The sequence below is a fragment of the Coregonus clupeaformis genome, chromosome 7 (assembly GCF_020615455.1).
Source record: "Coregonus clupeaformis isolate EN_2021a chromosome 7, ASM2061545v1, whole genome shotgun sequence".
NCBI classification, from domain to species: domain Eukaryota; kingdom Metazoa; phylum Chordata; class Actinopteri; order Salmoniformes; family Salmonidae; genus Coregonus; species Coregonus clupeaformis.
The window spans coordinates 29,555,928-29,576,558 of record NC_059198.1 but is presented as its reverse complement, the minus strand read 5'-3'; the positions used below and the strand labels follow the sequence as shown (position 1 = coordinate 29,576,558).

At 41.3% G+C, this 20,631-nt stretch overlaps 1 protein-coding gene across 1 annotated transcript; it reads right to left on the bottom strand.

The window, feature by feature from the left end:
• Positions 1–1,938: 1,938 nt before the first annotated feature.
• LOC121569642 (U3 small nucleolar RNA-associated protein 18 homolog) lies at positions 1,939–20,101 on the bottom strand. The gene is made up of 13 exons (XM_041880776.2): positions 19,714–20,101; positions 17,722–17,858; positions 14,924–15,019; positions 14,760–14,836; positions 14,172–14,275; positions 13,785–13,910; positions 13,318–13,492; positions 8,970–9,070; positions 8,744–8,834; positions 5,619–5,742; positions 2,721–2,895; positions 2,388–2,530; positions 1,939–2,239 (listed from the first exon to the last, which is right to left on the bottom strand). The coding sequence occupies exons 1-13, from the start codon at positions 19,918–19,920 to the stop codon at positions 2,215–2,217; spliced, it is 1,581 nt and encodes a 526-aa protein (XP_041736710.1). The 5' UTR covers positions 19,921–20,101; the 3' UTR covers positions 1,939–2,214.
• Between the last annotated feature and the right edge of the window lie 530 nt (positions 20,102–20,631).

Below are 20,631 nucleotides of genomic sequence, written 5' to 3'. Positions count from 1 at the left end.
TTTTGTGTAGATCGTTGACAAAAAATGACAAGTAAATCAATTTTAATCCCACTTTGTACAACAAAATGTGGAAAAAGTCAAGGGGTGTGAATACTTTTTGAAGGCACTGTATTTCTCCTTTAACATGTATGTCAAAGAGACATACTGTGTAAGACGATACTGCTAATTATTGTAGATCAATTTGTTACTAGCACATATATATTCATAAGAGATAGATTAAGGAGTTTGTGGTTATTTTGAGAGGTTCACCAACTACACAGCTGCAACCTGCTGCTGAAATCGCAAATCTGTAAATTAGTCAGACCAGAGAATAGATAGAATCTGTGTTGATCCTAAGCACAAATTACCATTCATTTCACAACTGCAGCTATTTTTCCATGTCCGATCTGCAGGGCAAATATATTTATTTTTGACTCTCAAGACACCCTCATGAGAACAAAAACTAAGTAAAATGCTGATGAGGCCCATTATTCATGTTTCAGCACTTCCCACCCGTTATAGTTGGTTTCTGCATTAGGGGGACTACAGGGGACAACTCTGTTTGTTTGGTGTTAAGGTTCATTCATCATAAAGACATTTCTCCAGCATATTATATTACAGGAATACCTCAGGACAGACCCAAACAATAAATGTGATAAAGATGCACTGAAACACGAGGAGAGAGAAATGATTTGGCTGAAAGCAGATCCAAACGCCTTAGTGCTTCATCTTTTACTAATGAGGAGAAATGTAGGTGTTGGAATGCTGCCTATCCTGACTGACGTCTTAAAGGAGGATCTAAAGTATGTAACACATGGTGCTGTGACTGTCATTCATCTGGAGTCTGTAGGTGTGTTTCTCTCAAAGCTGTGGCTCAGCAGGGAGGGAGCTCCCTTTGGTGCAGTAAAAAATAAAGCAGTCAATTTCACAGTGCGAATGGCACCATCAAGCAAACTCTTCTATGAGCCATAATGGGAGCATGAATCCAAAGTAAGGGTTCATATCAGCTTCACTTTCTGATGTGTCTGTCTGGCCTGGGTCTTGTTCTGCTGATAAACTGGGTCAGATAGGCTGTGCCTTCAGAAAGTATTCATACCTCGACTTGATTTTTCCCCCTCAGTTTGGTCAGAGGTCCAGCTCTAGGCAGTCTGGTTAGTTCCATATTTTTTTCAATTTCTCAATGATAGAGACTACTGCGCTCTTGGAAACTTTCAACACTCTAGAAATTGTTTTATACCCATCCCCAGATATGCCTTGTCACAATTCTACCTCAGATCTATGGACAGTTCCATGGACTTCATGGTATAGTCTCTGCTCTGACATGCACTATAAACAGTGGGACCTCAAATAGACAGGTGTGTTTATTTCTAAATCATGTCCAATGGCTCAAGGATGATCAAAGGAAATTGGACGCACCCGAGCGCAATTGGGAGGGTCATAGCAAAGGGGTGTGAATACTTGTGTAAATGAGATATTGCTGCATTTCATTTTCAATACATTTGCAAAAATTTCAAAAACATGTTTTCACTTTGTCATTATGGGGTATTGTGTGTAGATTGGTGAGGAAAAAATAAATATTTAACACATTTTGAATTTAAGCTGTAACAACAAAATGGGGAATAAGTCAAGGGGTATGAATACTTTCTCTAGGCACTGTACGTTAAGTATTTAATCCAAAGTTGTGTGAATCTGGTCAATTTTACACACTATCAGATTTAGAGGAGCGCCATCCTCATAAAATGGCAGCTTTGGTCAAGATGGAATTCACAGTGAATAGTTCTAATCCATTGTTGTGGCTGGTAGCAAACATATTCTCATGTCAACAGAGTGTACTAACAGGTCTATAGTGCATACAAGTTTGACAGCTTCTCTATACTAGTTTAAGCATTATAGTCAATCTATAATGTTATTGTTCTCTGCGATATCATCATGAAACAGAAAAAATATAATAGCCAAGAATCAAGGAAATTAAGTTGTATTTTATCCATTACGCAAACATTTGTAAAACCCTAAAGCAGACCGAAAGAAATATACAGGATGTGCATTCTGAAAACAGAACACAAAATGTAATTGCTCAAATTAAGGGGAAAAAACAGGATAACGAAAACATGGTATCTTGCTGTGAATAATCAATTCTTCAAGTCAAGTCCTTTTCATGGTAAAATGTCTTCTTGAAGACAATGCTAGTTGTATTGAGGGAGCTTGGTGTCTTGATCCCATTTGCGATGCTCTTCTTCAAAAGTCTTTGTAATGCAACAACCTGAAATGTAGTAGAGAAAAATAAACCAAATTAATATTATTCTAATATCTTTCTTAGATGTATTTATTTGCATCAAAAATCACCCAGTGTTGTTTTAATTTTCTGCTTTCCGAAAATACAAAAACGATTCAGGAAAAACAAGACTCGCCTGAAGAGAGGGGCATGGCCCTTGTTGTTGGCCAGGGAGAAGAAGCCACTGTTTGGGGAGAAGTCCAGGTAGTGGGCCCTGTAAATGGTTTTCCTCTGGAACATGGGGAAGTTCGAGAACACTGTGAAGCTGGGGATATGAACCTGAAATGATAAGGGTAGACACATTGATGACAGTAAAAGGGAGACATGGTTTTACTTCATTTTAAATAAATTCAAACTTTATTCATATCCAAGTCATGCTTTAATAAAACCTCTTATTTACATCATAGCTGTAATGATGACAAAGACAACATTAGGTTGGTTTGTGTGTGTGAGAGAGAGAGAGACTGACCAATCGGGCAGCCTCGTCATCAGCCCTGGAGGCGATGGCCAGGATCTCGGAGGTGGGGTTGAAGCGGAGAGAGGTGGCAGAGGTCACCAGGTTCATGATGGCCTTCAGAGGCTTGGGGTTGTTCTGCCGCATACACACCTCCTGGGAGTACACGTTCACCACACCTGCCGCTGACCTGAGATAATAGAAATGGTAGAAAATGTATGTGAAAAACGAGTGCGCTACAGGAATCCTAGGTACAGTGGGGGGAAAAAAATATTTAGTCAGCCACCAATTGTGCAAGTTCTCCCACTTAAAAAGATGAGAGAGGCCTGTAATTTTCATCATAGGTACACGTCAACTATGAGAGACAAAATGAGGGAAAAAAATCCAGAAAATCACATTGTAGGATTTTTAATGAATTTATTTGCAAATTATGGTGGAAAATAAGTATTTGGTCAATAACAAAAGTTTCTCAATACTTTGTTATATACCCTTTGTTGGCAATGACACAGGTCAAACATTTTCTGTAAGTCTTCACAAGGTTTTCACACACTGTTGCTGGTATTTTGGCCCATTCCTCCATGCAGATCTCCTCTAGAGCAGTGATGTTTTGGGGGCTGTCGCTGGGCAACACGGACTTTCAACTCCCTCCAAAGATTTTCTATGGGGTTGAGATCTGGAGACTGGCTAGGCCACTCCAGGACCTTGAAATGCTTCTTACGAAGCCACTCCTTCATTGCCCGGGCAGTGTGTTTGGGATCATTGTCATGCTGAAAGACCCAGCCACGTTTCATCTTCAATGCCCTTGCTGATGGAAGGAGGTTTTCACTCAAAATCTCACGATACATGGCCCCATTCATTCTTTCCTTTACACGGATCAGTCGTCCTGGTCCCTTTGCAGAAAAACAGCCCCAAAGCATGATGTTTCTACCCCCATGCTTCACAGTAGGTATGGTGTTCTTTGGATGCAACTCAGCATTCTTTGTCCTCCAAACACGACGAGTTGAGTTTTTACCAAAAAGTTATATTCTGGTTTCATCTGACCATATGACATTCTCCCAATCCTCTTCTGGATCATCCAAATGCACTCTAGCAAACTTCAGATGGGCCTGGACATGTACTGGCTTAAGCAGGGGGACACGTCTGGCACTGCAGGATTTGAGTCCCTGGCGGCGTAGTGTGTTACTGATGGTAGGCTTTGTTACTTTGGTCCCAGTTCTCTGCAGGTCATTCACTAGGTCCCCCCGTGTGGTTCTGGGATTTTTGCTCACCGTTCTTGTGATCATTTTGACCCCACAGGGTGAGATCTTGCGTGGAGCCCCAGATCGAGGGAGATTATCAGTGGTATGGTATGTCTTCCATTTCCTAATAATTGCTCCCACAGTTGATTTCTTCAAACCAAGCTGCTTACCTATTGCAGATTCAGTCTTCCCAGCCTGGTGCAGGTCTACAATTTTGTTTCTGGTGTCCTTTGACAGCTCTTTGGTCTTGGCCATAGTGGAGTTTGAAGTGTGACTGTTTGAGGTTGTGGACAGGTGTCTTTTATACTGATAACAAGTTCAAACAGGTGCCATTAATACAGGTAACGAGTGGAGGACAGAGGAGCCTCTTAAAGAAGTTACAGGTCTGTGAGAGCCAGAAATCTTGCTTGTTTGTAGGTGACCAAATACTTATCTTCCACCATAATTTGCAAATAAATTCATTAAAATTTGATTTTCTGGATTTTTTCTTCTCAATTTGTCTGTCATAGTTGACGTGTACCTATGATGAAAATTACAGGCCTCTCATCTTTTTAAGTGGGAGAACTTGCACAATTGGTGGCTGACTAAATACTTTTTTCCCCCACTGTATTTCTATATAAAAAAATAATAATTGGGTCGTTCCACGAAATGGGTGCCTTTTGATATTTGAAGTAGAAATTGTGCACAAATATTACATTGTTATATTAAATGACGTGTCCTTTAAGATAGACCACATGGAGAATTCAATAAATCAGTTTTTTTTTTTTTTATATAAAGACTTGCTAAAGTGCTAAAATGTCTGCATTATGACATGTCCCTCCGTCAACCACCTTCACCTCTAGGAAGATTTTAACCCACTTAACCCCAACATTTCTCCAAGTTTCACCATCGTTGTACAGCCCTAGTTATTTTGTTGCTTTGACAAAGTCATTTCTGAAGATGATTTATTTTAATGTTATTAATTTAAGTCTGTCCCTCATTTTAAGATCAACAATGTTACTTGAACTGAATTCTCGTTTTAATATAATGAAACTATTGCTTTTTAAATACCCCCCCCCCCCATAGAACATCTAACAGTCAAATCATAGAGTAAAAGCAGGTGAGCTGGTTCTACTCTTTTTGGCCATTTTCTGGTGTTTTGTGGTGGAAAACTGAGCGGGTTGAGCATAACACGTCAACCCTGTAATCCATAGATAGACATGCTAGACATTTTTTAAATTAACACTTCATGTTGCACTAAACAAGATTACATTCCCCCTGTCACAATGAAATTTATGGCTGATTAAAGATGAAATCATCAACCCTGTTACTTTATTTGGCACTTAATAGGCATTCACTATAATTGTTTTATTTAACCTCTTAAAAAGTGGGAAAACTTGTTTTTTATTAAATTGAACGTGCTCTTTATGACAGAATGTTAAAATGTGTTACACTTCTTAAAAAGGCACCTAATTGGTGGAACAACCCAATTATCCTGAAGGTTTTGTGGCAGAATCATGCATAAAAACTAAAAAAGACATCTGAAGTAAGACAAACAGGACAATACAAACATTGCAATGGTTTGATCACAAAACGACAGGGTCAATCGCTGCTGAATCATATCAGCAAGGAAATGGATGAATGAATAAAGGAGCTACACACCAACAACCTTATGAAAACAAAATGGCTGACTCACCCGCAGGCCAGATACTGTCCATTCCTGGATGCAGCTATGGAGGTCCCACTCACACAGCCATCATCTGTGAACCTGTTCAGGCATTTACTGCTCCTCATGTCCCATATGTACACCTCACCCTCCTCTGCAACATCAAAAAGGTTTAGTACATACAGGTACTAAAAAGGTGCAATATGCAGAAATCGCTCCGCCATTCGCATTCTGCTAAAAGTGACAAAACAAGCAATGGTCACCAATGCAGTGGTCACTTTGAGTCAAAATGCAAGCCAATATCTTATTTTATTTTTTTATATGACAAAAACCAGAAGCCTATGTATGAAACATTAACCAATTAAAAACTGATCTGTAGCAATGAGGTTTGTCGTAGGCTATACAGTGGGGGAAAAAAGTATTTAGTCAGCCACCAATTGTGCAAGTTCTCCCACTTAAAAAGATGAGAGAGGCCTGTAATTTTCATCATAGGTACACGTCAACTATGACAGACAAATTGAGAAGAAAAAATCCAGAAAATCAAATTTTAATGAATTTATTTGCAAATTATGGTGGAAGATAAGTATTTGGTCACCTACAAACAAGCAAGATTTCTGGCTCTCACAGACCTGTAACTTCTTTAAGAGGCTCCTCTGTCCTCCACTCGTTACCTGTATTAATGGCACCTGTTTGAACTTGTTATCAGTATAAAAGACACCTGTCCACAACCTCAAACAGTCACACTCCAAACTCCACTATGGCCAAGACCAAAGAGCTGTCAAAGGACACCAGAAACAAAATTGTAGACCTGCACCAGGCTGGGAAGACTGAATCTGCAATAGGTAAGCAGCTTGGTTTGAAGAAATCAACTGTGGGAGCAATTATTAGGAAATGGAAGACATACAAGACCACTGATAATCTCCCTCGATCTCACCCCGTGGGGTCAAAATTATCACAAGAACGGTGAGCAAAAATCCCAGAACCACACGGGGGGACCTAGTGAATGACCTGCAGAGAGCTGGAACCAAAGTAACAAAGCCTACCATCAGTAACACACTACGCCGCCAGGGACTCAAATCCTGCAGTGCCAGACGTGTCTCCCTGCTTAAGCCAGTACATGTCCAGGCCCGTCTGAAGTTTGCTAGAGTGCATTTGGATGATCCAGAAGAGGATTGGGAGAATGTCATATGGTCAGATGAAACCAAAATATAACTTTTTGGTAAAAACTCAACTCGTCGTGTTTGGAGGACAAAGAATGCTGAGTTGCATCCAAAGAACACCATACCTACTGTGAAGCATGGGGGTGGAAACATCATGCTTTGGGGCTGTTTTTCTGCAAAGGGACCAGGACGACTGATCCGTGTAAAGGAAAGAATGAATGGGGCCATGTATCGTGAGATTTTGAGTGAAAACCTCCTTCCATCAGCAAGGGCATTGAAGATGAAACGTGGCTGGGTCTTTCAGCATGACAATGATCCCAAACACACCGCCCGGGCAACGAAGGAGTGGCTTCGTAAGAAGCATTTCAAGGTCCTGGAGTGGCCTAGCCAGTCTCCAGATCTCAACCCCATAGAAAATCTTTGGAGGGAGTTGAAAGTCCGTGTTGCCCAGCGACAGCCCCAAAACATCACTGCTCTAGAGGAGATCTGCATGGAGGAATGGGCCAAAATACCAGCAACAGTGTGTGAAAACCTTGTGAAGACTTACAGAAAACATTTGACCTGTGTCATTGCCAACAAAGGGTATATAACAAAGTATTGAGAAACTTTTGTTATTGACCAAATATTTATTTTCCACCATAATTTGCAAATAAATTCATTAAAAACTCCTACAATGTGATTTTCAGGATTTTTTTTCCCTCATTTTGTCTGTCATAGTTGACGTGTACCTATGATGAAAATTACAGGCCTCTCTCATCTTTTTAAGTGGGAGAACTTGCACAATTGGTGGCTGACTAAATACTTTTTTCCCCCACTGTATGCCCAACATATTATCACTGAATATTGGCTACGCTTGAATTACCCTGCCAATGTTGTTCTTCTCAGACCTGTTAGAAATTATATTTCAAAATTGTAGGTATATGATCACACTGGTAATAGATAATTTGCTGTATTACTTAAGGCACTGCTTTTATTTATTTTACTGGACTGATGGCCTGCATCTGATGATCAGTCTGAGGGGAAGGAGAGAGCAGCGGTGAGGCTGCCTCTCACCAGAAAAGGGAACACAGTCTTCCAGCTGATGGAGAAACTCAAGTCGCACTGCATTATTTCTGCCTCATGCACCAATTCATGTTGTTAATCCGATGGCCAGTTAAAGTGAAATATTACTCGATATAAAAAAAGAGACACGCCGCTAATAACACTTTGCTATACTGGTTTGTAGTATGAGTGGAAGTAGGGAGAACGCGCATCGACAGTGCTGAATAACAACTTAAACATGAACTTACTCATAAAAACAGTAGCTCTTTGCTGTATTCGTTGAGTCTCTCTCAAGTCATGGTTTTAAAAGTTACGAAATCTCACAGTATCAACTTTGCTGTGCGCTCGAGGCTTCTTTTTACAGTCTATGGCTCGAGGAAACTGTGCAGACACGGTGATCTGAGCCATCTGATTGGCCAGCGGTAGGCCTGTAGGTGCACTTGATTTGCTCTCTGGGCCTGCCGGGTAAGTGGAGTTCTACCTTCAGACACATGACATTTTTCAAAATGGGAACACTTTGCCTTCCCAGTGCTAGGGTGAATCAAGTGCCCCGACCGCCAACAGCACGAAACAAACACAAAAAATAGGAACACAAGGCTTTATCGTTGTTTTTATACAGAAATGTTTGGTGACCGACTAGGAATGCCTTGGAGATGGACCGGTTTGTGACCACTGGTGTAGAGAATCATTGTACCATCTAAACCGCTGTTAAATATATTTTCCATAAACAAAAATATTGTATTTTCAGCAGGTGTACAAAACCGAAAGTAAAAGACACAAAAACATATCTACCGCTTTTTAGAATTGCTTTCAAAGAGAATGACAGATCTATAACTCACATTTCTATGTGAATTTGGTCAGGTCGCCCAAAAAGTTACATATTGCAGCTTTAACTAAAATGATCTAAAAAAGGCTTTAGGATGTGATTAGGATGGGGCTGTGTGTAAAACCCACCAGAATTGGTGAAGACTTTGCTGCCGTCGTGTGAGAAAGCCACTCCCGTAATGTTTCCGTTGATCTTCATGCTTTTCACTACCTCCTTTGTCTGAAAGAAACAACAAATGAGAAAATACTGACATTTATGCAATGCATGTATGCTCCTGATCCAAAATGGATTCTTATGTTTTGATCCATTTTGGATGTGTGGTATATCAGGTATTTGCCATCTACAATCACCTACCTTCATTGTTAATACGTGGAGGTATCCGGAGGCGCCAGTGAGAAGGAGGGATTCTCCATCAGGGGAGACTTCAAACTCTTTCACCCTCTGTTCCCTCAGACCTGGGGGACAACCATAATTGTTACTGCACTCAATCACACCCATTAAAAAAATAACAGTCTGGCTGAGAATATACAGTGATTTTATGTTTAAACCAATCACAGAACACAGTAATTTGCTCAGTAATAACTAGGCTTGGGCGGTATACGGTATAACAGGGTATTTGGAAATAGCCACGGGATGGTTTTCAATAGCGTCAATACAGTTGAAACTTTATTTTCTATACATTTGAATATTTGTAGCTACTTTTTAAGTAAATACCTGCAGTCAACTTGTGCAATACGTTAGGAAATAAAGCAGTTCCCGTTCTCCATTTCACCGGTCACATAATCTTTCATTATGAAGCTTACCGGTAGTTCCCAGTCACATGGTGTTTGGTGTTCAAGCACACAACGACGAGAGACCCGGAGCCTTGTAAGTCACTCAATGTTTTGCACCACGTGCCATGTGATCTAGGGGCGGCAGGTAGCCTGGCGGGTAGGAGCGTTGGGCCAGTAACTGAAAGGTTGCTGGATCGAATTCCCGAGCTGACAAGGCAAAAATCTGTCATTCTGCCCATGAGCAAGGCAGTTAACCCACTGTTACCCGGGCGCCAATGACGTGGATGTCGATTAAGGCAGCCACCCGCACCTCTCTAATTCAGAGGCTTTTGGTTAAATGCGGAAGACACATTTCAGTTGAATACATTCAGTTGTACAACTGACTAGGTATCCCCCTTTCCCCGAGTTACACCACTAAATGTTTGCTAGATATCTTCTAACTATTAAGTTAACTGTCTAAAACAGGGGTGTCAAACGTCCGGCCCGCGGGCCGGATCAGGCCCGCAAACAGGTTTAATCCGGCCCGCGAGATGATTTTGTAAAGTATAAAAATGATCTGCAATTTTTCAATAAAAGAAACTGCTGTTCCAATTGTGTCCACTGGATGGCGCAATAGCAATTGTGTTAAGCAAGCAAACTGTTTATACCGGGGCAGAGCAAATAGGTCAAGCAAGTGCAGCCAGTCCGGATGAGCTACTTTGTTTTGCCCGCGATATTTATTACGGCTTCTACTTTTAACATTATGTGCTTTGGCACCCTCATTGCCCCAATATGTCTCTGTCAAAAAAGAGAAAAGTGGACGCAGAGTGCAGAGTGCAGAGTGTTCCAAGAAAAATTGTCATCCTTCTATTTATTCACGGAATTGAATGGGAAAGCTGTATGTTTGGTGTATTCACAGCATGTTGCAGTGCTGAAAGAATATAACCTTCGTCGCCACTATGTGAGTCTTCATGCCGACAAATATGACAACTTTCAAGGACAGCGGAGAAGAGAGAAGGTGAATGAACTGTTGGCGGGTCTGAAGAAACAGCAGTCTGTGTTTACTCACAGCCGAGACATCAGTGACGCTGCAGTGAAAGCTAGCTACCTCATTGCTAATGAAATCGCAGTGGCTTCAAAACCATTTAGTGAGGGTGAATTTGTAAAAACATGCATGATGAAGGCAGCGGAGATTGTGTGCCCTGAAAAGCACCAGGCTTTTGCAAATATCAGCCTGACAAGAAACACAGTTGCAGACAGGATTTCCGATCTTTCAGTGGATTTGGACAGCCAGTTGAAGCAAAAAGTAAAGTAATTTATTGCGTTTTCGGTTGCAATTGATGAAAGCACGGACATTACAGATGTTGCACAACTGGCCATTTTCATCCGCAGAGTTGATGACACATTGACCGTCACCGAGGAGTTCGTGGAGTTGGTGCCGATGACAGATACAACGACAGCAGCTGATATTTTCACTGCACTCGTCAGCGCGCTGGACAGGGTCGGAGTGGACTGGTCCCGCGCTGTCAGCCTGGCTACAGATGGTGCGCCCTCAATGATCGGGAAAAAAGCAGGCGTTGTGACAAAGTTCAGAGAGAAAGTGCAATCTGCAAATGGAGGACGTGATTTTTGGACTTTTCACTGTATTTTGCACCAGGAGGCTTTGTGTTGCAAGTCATTAAAGATGGATAACGTCATGAAGGTGGTTATTATTATTATTATATTATTATTATATTAATATATTATTTTATTATTATATTATTATTATTATATTATCCAAACTGTTAATTTCATCCGATCCAGAAGCCTGAATCAACGTCAGTTTGACAGCCTTCTCAGAGAGAAAGACCACATCTATGGCCTGCCATACCACACTGAGGTAAGATGGTTAAGCCGAGGTGCTGTGCTGAGGCGTTTCTTTGATTTACGAGAAGAAATTGAACAGTTCATGGAAGAAAAGGGCAAACCAGTGTTAGAATTTCATTCCGCAGAATGGATGCAGGACCTTACATTTATGGTGGATGTTACAGAGCACCTGAATTACTTGAACAAACAGCTGCAAGGGTGCAACAAAGTTGCCACGCAGTATTATGACAGCATACGTTCTTTCAAGTTGAAGCTGTCATTGTGGGAGACGCAACTCGCCGGTGGTGATGCAGCTCACTTCCCCTGTCTGAAAAATGTGTGCGCGACCCAACATGTGGCAGACATGAAGCGGTTCAAAGATAAAATAACGGGACTGTTAAGGGAGTTTGAGCAACGCTTTCAGATTTTTGGTGAACTGGAGAAAGACTTCAACGTTTTTTGTTCGCCATTAACCGTGAATCCCTCTGATCTGCCCGTCAGCATCCAACTTGAAATAATATACTTGCAGTGTGACTCGGATTTGAAGGGCAAATTTGCCGCAGCTGGCTTGGACACATTTTATCCGAATCTCTTGCCAGGTGACCCCAACTTGACAGCCCTCGCTGCAAAACTGTTGTGCATGTTTGGAACCACATATCTTTGTGAGCAAGTTCTCTGTAATGAGCATAAATAAAACAAAGCTGCGCTCAAGGCTCACGCACAAGCACTTGAATCACATCCTGAAGTTGGCTGCCACTCAGGATGTGACGCCTGATATTGATGCGCTGGTGAAAGCTAAAAGATGCCAGGTATCAGGAGTCAAATAAACTATGCAACCCCACTTAAAGTGCTGCATGAGACACCCTGATATAGTTCTGTGATCTGTGATATACTTCTGTGAATCACTGAGGCATTGTGTGTTTGTGTGTTGTTTGTCCTCAGAATTTCAAATAGCTTGAGGTGTTTTATGATTAATAGTGATGTTGTGCTTTTGGACACACTGTCCTCAGGCTCCAGCTTTATGTTTATATGTTTTTATGTTGATGTGCTATTGTTTTTAATTGATTGTATTTTATTTGTATATTTAACCTATTCTTGACTCTGTGGTTCTTGCACTTGTTTGGGGAACAGGATTTCATTATTTGTATCTACATTTCTGCCTGAGAAATGACACCCTGATATAGTTCTGTGATCTGTGAAACAGTTCTGTGAATCACTGAGGCATTGTGTGTTTGTGTGTTCTTTTTCTTTAGAATTTTCAAATAAACTTGACGTGTTTTATGATTAATAGTGATGTTGTGCTTGTACTATTTTGGACACACTGTCCTCAGGCTCCAGCTTTATGTGTTATGTTGATAGTATTAAAACAAAGAAAACAATCTGAAGTTGTTGTTTTTAAGTTATATATACCATGATTTTACCGGTCCGGCCCACTTGGGAATAGATTTTCCTCCATGTGGCCCCTGAGCTAAAATGAGTTTGACACCCCTGGTCTAAAATGTGCTAAATACTCTGCAGTTGTGCATTTGGTTTGCTAACTTACAGTAGTTATCTAGCTGGTTAGCTTCTTGCAAAAAACAAGCTTCTCTTGGTAACAGCAGAGAATCCCCTCCTGGATCAAGAGCGTTGCCGTCTAATATTGTGCAGCAAACTGTGAGTATCATTTTTTTGTTACTTGTATAACTTTGAGCTGGGATGTCTGTCCTGCAAATAATTTAGGTCAGAGACTGTATAAAATGTTCACAATGAGATTTTACATGTACTTGTTAGCATTGCTAACCTTCGGATTACAGAGGCTCAGTGGGGTTTGTTTTCAGTGCCAGTATTACCGAATATCCTGGGATGGCACAAGGTCAGTATGATGGTTTGACAATCTCGATACCGCCCAAGCTTAGTAACAGCCAACAGGTTAGATTACTACCCAACAGCCAACAGGTTAGATTACTACCCAACAGCCAACAGGTTAGATTACTACCCAACAGCCAACAGGTTAGATTACTACCTAACAGCCAACAGGTTAGATTACTACCCAACAGCCAACAGGTTAGATTACTACCTAACAGCCTTGGGGTTCTAGTGACTCCCCATGGCTTCCTCCTCCTCACCTCTGACAGTGGGGACAGGGATCACCTTGCCCTCCATCATGTCGTAGATGTAGAACAGCTTGTTCCTGAAACTGGTGGCCACCACCTGCTCCCCGTCCACGCTGAACTGGGCCTTGTGCACCGGGAACTTCTCCAGGTGGATACTCTGGATCTTAGGGTTGGTCTTCCCATCAACCTGGAGAGGAAGGAGTGACATTTAGAGTGAGGTGGAAGGTAATTAATATTAGTGTCACAGATTCACTAAATAACCCTTAAATAATCATCCCTAAGGATGTTTGGTGGTCCATTGAGAGTTTTGTATATATTTTTTGCTTATAGTTTGTATGGTCAAACAAAAGACCTGGAGGATATTATTAAAAGCATATAGCCCCAACCGGCCCGTTTATGACATTCCCTATACCATGCCTCATGATGACAGCCACAGGAATGCCTGAGAGAAGACTGAAGCTGATGAGTAAAATGAATACCTGGAACAGAGAGATGGACTGGTCGAGCCCTGCTGTCATGACAACCTGGGCGGAGGGGTGGAACTGCACCGTGGTCAGCCTGTCCTCAGACGGCCGGTCGTTGTTGGCGTGTAGGCACTTCTTCATCTGCAAGAGAGTTAAATAAATCCATGATAAATGTACTAGTATCACATGTAAACATGATGTTGAAAATACTCTACTATTGTGATCTCAATTGCCAAAACCACATGATCTAATAATGGAAAATGTAATGGTTTTGTAACTCCCAAGCCTCTAAAGTACTCTGGTTAGAGAGTCCCCATTTGCAGTCAGAGAGAGACCTGGTTGTTTTACTCTAACTTAATCTCAAATGTAGTAGTGATGAGATGATGGGAGAACAGAACTCACCCGTATGATTCCTTTGGGAAGGCTGTCGGATGAGCCCACAAAGTTGCCCGTCTTCCTCATCAGGTCGTCTCCATCTTCATCAGAGTCTTCATCATCAGAGTCATCTTTAGATTTTTAAAAATAGACACATTGTTTATTGAAACGACACAAATGTATACTATATACAAGGGATCATCAACTAGATTCAGCCGCAGGACGAACATAATTACAAATAAGTTGTAGACTGCAAATTGACTACAAGAAACATTTTATTAAAACAATCATTTCAAACCATCTATATCATGAAAAGAGTGTTCATAATGTTTTGTACACTCAGTGTGTATCTCTCTATTATGCGTGGGAATACTTCGGAACAGATTTCCAAACTTAAAATCACTTGGAGCTGATTTGCTGGTGTTTTTACAATCTTTTATGTCCAAAAATAAAAATAACCTTCAGAAAACTTGGAGGATCAAATATAATCAGTTGGGGAACCCTGCTATATACACAATATCACCATTATATAGTAGGCAATCATCAGTGAGGGGCATCTCTCATAACATATTACACGGACCATGAAGATATTTATGACCAAATTTGTGAGTTTACCTTTTTTCTTGTTCTTATTCTTTTTCTTTACTTTTGTCTCTGCCCAGGACGGCTTTCCACCCATTGCTTTTTGGAACCTGGCAAAAATGAGTTGGAAGTGTGAGTTTGAACCACCAGATCCCAGTGGTATTTACTCAATGGCTGTATTACTAATATCCACTTACTGTTCTTTCATCCTCTGCTGTAACTTCTGTTTGGACATCTTGGCCTCTGTCACACTCTTGGTCAGGTCTCTACGGAACCGGTGTGTCATGTCCACTCTAGGAAACGGGAGGGAAAGATCATGGAAGAATGAATAAAAAACAGTGACGTAACTGCTAGGGATGTAACGGTTCACCGATACGCATCGTTCCCCGGTTCAAGTGTTTAGATCGGTTAGTATCTTAAATGTACCATGCATCGGTCAGAAAATCGATTCAAATGTTATGAATCGTTGATTCACTGAAAGGTTTTGCTCATATTACTTTCTTTCTACCTTCAGAAAATACAGTGGGGAGAACAAGTATTTGATACACTGCCGATTTTGCAGGTTTTCCTACTTACAAAGCATGTAGAGGTCTGTAAGTTTTATCATAGGTACACTTCAACTGTGAGAGACGGAATCTAAAACAAAAATCCAGATAATCTCATTGTATGATTTTTAAGTAATTAATTTGCATTTTATTGCATGACATAAGTATTTGATCACCTACCAACCAGTAAGAATTCCGGCTCTCACAGACCTGTTAGTTTTTCTTTAAGAAGCCCTCATGTTCTCCACTCATTACCTGTATTAACTGCACCTGTTTAAACTCGTTACCTGTATAAAAGACACCTGTCCACACACTCAATCAAACAGACTCCAACCTCTCCACAATGGCCAAGACCAGAGAGCTGTGTAAGGACATCAGGGATAAAATTGTAGACCTGCACAAGGCTGGGATGGGCTACAGGACAATAGGCAAGCAGCTTGGTGAGAAGGCAACAACTGTTGGCGCAATTATTAGAAAATGGAAGAAGTTCAAGATGACGGTCAATCACCCTCGGTCTGGGGCTCCATGCAAGATCTCACCTCGTGGGGCATCAATGATCATGAGGAAGGTGAGGGATCAGCCCAGAACTACACGGCAGGACCTGGTCAATGACCTGAAGAGAGCTGGGACCACAGTCTCAAAGAAAACCATTAGTAACACACTACGCCGTCATGGATTAAAATCCTGCAGCGCACGCAAGGTCCCCCTGCTCAAGCCAGCGTATGTCCAGGCCCGTCTGAAGTTTGCCAATGACCATCTGGATGATCCAGAGGAGGAATGGGAGAAGGTCATGTGGTCTGATGAGACAAAAATATAGTTTTTTGGTCTAAACTCCACTTGCCATGTTTGGAGGAAGAAGAAGGATGAGTACAACCCCAAGAACACCATCCCAACCGTGAAGCATGGAGGTGGAAACATCATTCTTTGGGGATGCTTTTCTGCAAAGGGGACAGGACGACTGCACCATATTGAGGGGAGGATGGATGGGGCCATGTATCGCGAGATCTTGGCCAACAACCTCCTTCCCTCAGTAAGAGCATTGAAGATGGGTCGTGGCTGGGTCTTCCAGCATGACAACGACCCCGAAACACACAGCCAGGGCAACTAAGGAGTGGCTCCGTAGAAGCATCTCAAGGTCCTGGAGTGGCCTAGCCAGTCTCCAGACCTGAACCCAATAGAAAATCTTTGGAGGGGAGCTGAAAGTCCGTATTGCCCAGCGACAGCCCCCGAAACCTGAAGGATCTGGAGAAGGTCTGTATGGAGGAGTGGGCCAAAATCCCTGCTGCAGTGTGTGCAAAACTGGTCAAGACCTACAGGAAACGTATGATCTCTGTAATTGCAAACAAAGGTTTCTGTACCAAATATTAAGTTCTGCTTTTCTGATGTATCAAATACTTATGTCATGCAATAAAATGCAAATTGATTACTTAAAAATCATACAATGTGATTTTCTGGATTTTTGTTTTAAATTCCATCTCTCACAGTTGAAGTGTACCTATGATAAAACTTACAGACCTCTACATGCTTTGTAAGTAGGAAAACCTGCAAAATCGGCAGTGTATCAAATACTTGTTCTCCCCACTGTACCTATGATCTTTTGGGACAACTGATGCGTCCTCTCCTTCAGTGTCAAACTAAGCATGTAACTGCGTTGACAGTCATTGATCAGACAAGTCACTTTGCATGCGGAACAACCCCAGGCAATATCAGTAGCCTCCTCAAACTGTGCACTGCTTCGCACGCTGACCAATAACGCTTCAATCACACCGATAGCGTCATTGCATTTTGGTACACTAGAAGGTGAATGTTGAACTTTTGTTGCACACATCCAGATGATGCTGCGTACCGTTTTGCGCAATGACTCTGCAGGTGTGATCGAGGCTTAACAAAAGTTCAACATTCACCTTCTGCTACCATTTCTGTCAAGCTGTCTACAATTTGATGCAAGAAAGCCCCCCCAGTCTGATAGTGGGGTGGTAGATGCCCACTAGTCTCCCTTACGGCTCAGCTCAGGTGACTACATACACCATAGACATTTACACAGATGTCAGCTCGGCCAGAGTACCAGCACCTCAAATGTTCTACTGCTTGAGCTCCTGTTCATCTTACAGAATATTAGCTCAAAAGTATTGTGGAGCTCCTGCACCTAAATATAAACAGTACCGGCACCCAAAATGAGTACTGGAAACCTATTTCTGTCCAAGTCAAGCACTGGTTTCTGTATCATACTGGAGCCCATATATCTAGATATGTATCGATTCGTCTTGAAAGGGAAAGATGCACATCACTAGTAACTGCCCATACAAGCAATGTTTGATTCACATATCCATGTAATTGACATTAGGGTTACATGACTACAGCTAATGTAGTTACATGAAGTTTGAAGCATTGTACATGACATCAATGCTGAAAAGACACAATAGGACATCGTTGCAGTCCCAGGTACTAACTCTTCCTCCAGATCATCATCCTCATCCTCCCACACTGCTGTCCTGGTTGGCTGAACCTTCAGCCGTGCTTCATTCTCTACATCAGATTCGCTGGAATCCTCATCATCCAGAAATGTGGCACCTCCATCCTCTCTGTCCTGTTGACAAGAAGTTGATTTGATAAAAACTGAAATAAAAGTAAATGATATGTGACAGACGGATATGACACTGGAGATTATTAGTCTAGTACCTGGTTGTAACTAACTATCAATCAATATTGGATTTACATCTATGCCATGCTGACAATGTGGCAACATAATCCACTGAGAATATTTAAGAACCTTGGCAGGCAGCATCATCATTCTGTATGGAATCAGGGGTGTATTCATTACGCCGACTTTTCGGATTGGAATGGCAACCATAAAATAAAAATTAACTACAACTTCCGTTTAAGAACCCAACAGATTTTACTTCACGTTGAAGAGCGTTTGAAGTTGTTGCAAAACGTTTTGTAACAGACAAAACGTTTTGCTACAGAATCAGCGCAATGAATACACCCCAGATGTACAGTACATTTGAGTCATTTTACCAGTCAAAAGTTTGGACACACCTACTCATTCAAGTGTTTTTCTTTATTTTTTATATTTTCTACATTGTAGAATAATAGTGAAGACATCAAAACTATGAAATAACACATATGGAATCATGTAGTAACCAAAAAAGTGTTAAACAAATTATATTTGAGATTCTTCAAAGTAGCCACCCTTTGCCTTGATGACAGCTTTGCACAATCTTGGCATTCTCTCAACCAGCTTCATGAGGAATGCTTTTCCAACTGTCTTGAAGGAGTTCCCACATATGCTGAGCACTTGTTGGCTGCTTTTCCTTCAACTCTGCGGTCCAACTCATCCCAAACCATCTCAATTGGGTTGAGGTCGGGTGATTGTGGAGGCCAGGTCATCTGATGCAGCACTCCTTCTTGGTCAAATAGCCCTTACACAGCCTGGAGGTGTGTTTTGGGTCATTGTCCTGTTGAAAAACAAATGATAGTCCCACTAAGCGCAAACCAGATGGGATGGCGTATCGCTGCAGAATGCTGTGGTAGCCATGCTGGTTAAGTGTGCCTTGAATTCTAAATACATTTCCACCGGTCTAATGACCATTGCTCGTGTTTCTTGACCCAAGCAAGTCTCTTCTTCTTATTAGTGTCCTTTAGTAGTGGTTTCTTTGCAGCAATTCGACCATTACGGCCTGATTCACGCAGTCTACTCTGAACAGTTGATGTTGAGATGTGTCTGTTACTTGAACTCTGAAGCATTTATGCCTCATGCGCCCAATGCTGCAATCTGAGGTGCAGTTAACTCTAATGAACTTATCCTCTGCAGTAGAGGTAATTCTGGGTCTTCCTTTCCTGTGGCAGTCCTCATGAGAGCCAGTTTCATCATAGCGCTTGATGGTTTTTGCGACTGCACTTGAAGAAACTTTAAAAGTTCTTGACATTTTCCGGATTGATTGACCTTCATGTCTTAAAGTAATGATGGACTGTCGTTTCTCATTGCTTATTTGAGCTGTTCTTGACATGATATGGACTTGGTCTTTTACCAAATAGGGCTATCTTCTATATACCACCCCTACCTTGTCACAACACAACTGATTGGCTCAAACACATTAAGAAGGAAAGAAATTCCACAAATTAACTTTTAACAAGGCGCACATGTTAATTGAAACGCATTCCAGGTGACTACCTCATGAAGCTGGTTGAGAGAATGCCAAGAGCGTGCAAAGCTGTCATCAAGGCAAAGGGTGGCTACTTTGAAGAATCTCAAATATAAAATATATTTTGATTTGTTTAACACTTTTTTTTGGTTACTACATGATTCCATATATGTTATTTCATAGTTTTGATTTCTTCACTATTATTCTACAATGAAGAAAATAGTAAAAATAAAGAAAAGCCCTGGAATGAGAAGGTGTCCAACCTTTTGACTGGTACTGTAACTAATGAATTCCTACCTCCACGAGTCTTTCCACAAGATCATCTTCAGCACCAAAAACAAGATCTTCAAGAAGTTTTACAGATGCATCTTCTTCGCCCAAAACAGTCACTGCCTGGGCGTTTTTGTGTCTTTTTAGCACTTCTTCCTCGTAGTCAGGCTCTGGTTCAGAGAGTCTCTTCATCGTCTCTCTCCCCTTTCTAGAGTGTATACCGACTTTGTCCATGTTTATAATTTAAACCTTAGCTTATGAAACGAATTGTAAGTTGTCTCAGGGTACGCTAGAATTTAACAACATTCAGTCGACTCATAGATGTGCTAGCTAGTCTTTTACAATAACATGCCTCATGCGCCCAATGTTCCACATTGGGTGGCTGCAACGCTGTGTTAGTTGTGAACAAAGTCAACGTGCGGCTGCACTATTTCACAAAGTTGCAAAGTATGTGCACAGAGAATAACTCATGGCCCACGCAACGCTCCAATAGAGTAGATGTTTTATTAATCAGTGGTTGTGCGCAGGCTTCGCGCAAAATTCACTATCATGTGTTTCCGTTTTCTTGACCCCTGAACTCGGAATAAATTGTATTTTTTTCATCACAAACAAATGGTCTGGCAAAAACACTTGCGCCATCTTGTGCATGGGTTGTAAAATGATCTTTGCAATTGTCATTGATACAAAGTTTTTCGAGAAATCTATTTTGAATTTAATGCTCCTAACTATTTAATCAATCTTTATTTATTGATGTTTTCTTTGAGAGTGTACATGTAAGTGTTGAATCATTGTGTATGTATGAAAAGTAGGCTATGTGCAAGACAGGTGAAAGGCAAGTGTCACGCCCTGGCTCTGGGGACTCTTAAATGTTGAGCCAGGGTGTGGATTTTTCTATGTTTAGTTTTCTATGTTTTTTGTTCTAGATCGTTTAGATCTATGTTGGCC

What these genes read in the sequence shown, in the direction of transcription:
- LOC121569642 (XM_041880776.2), bottom strand. Translation starts at nt 19,920, where the DNA reads ATGGACAAAGTCGGTATACACTCTAGAAAGGGGAGAGAGACGATGAAG. An exon ending in TCCACGTATTAACAATGAAG is followed by an intron (nt 8,835 to 8,969) that starts GTAGGTGATTGT and finishes TGTTTCTTTCAG; the next exon opens with ACAAAGGAGGTAGTGAAAAG. An exon ending in GGCCATGCCCCTCTCTTCAG is followed by an intron (nt 2,240 to 2,387) that starts GCGAGTCTTGTT and finishes ACTACATTTCAG; the next exon opens with GTTGTTGCATTACAAAGACT.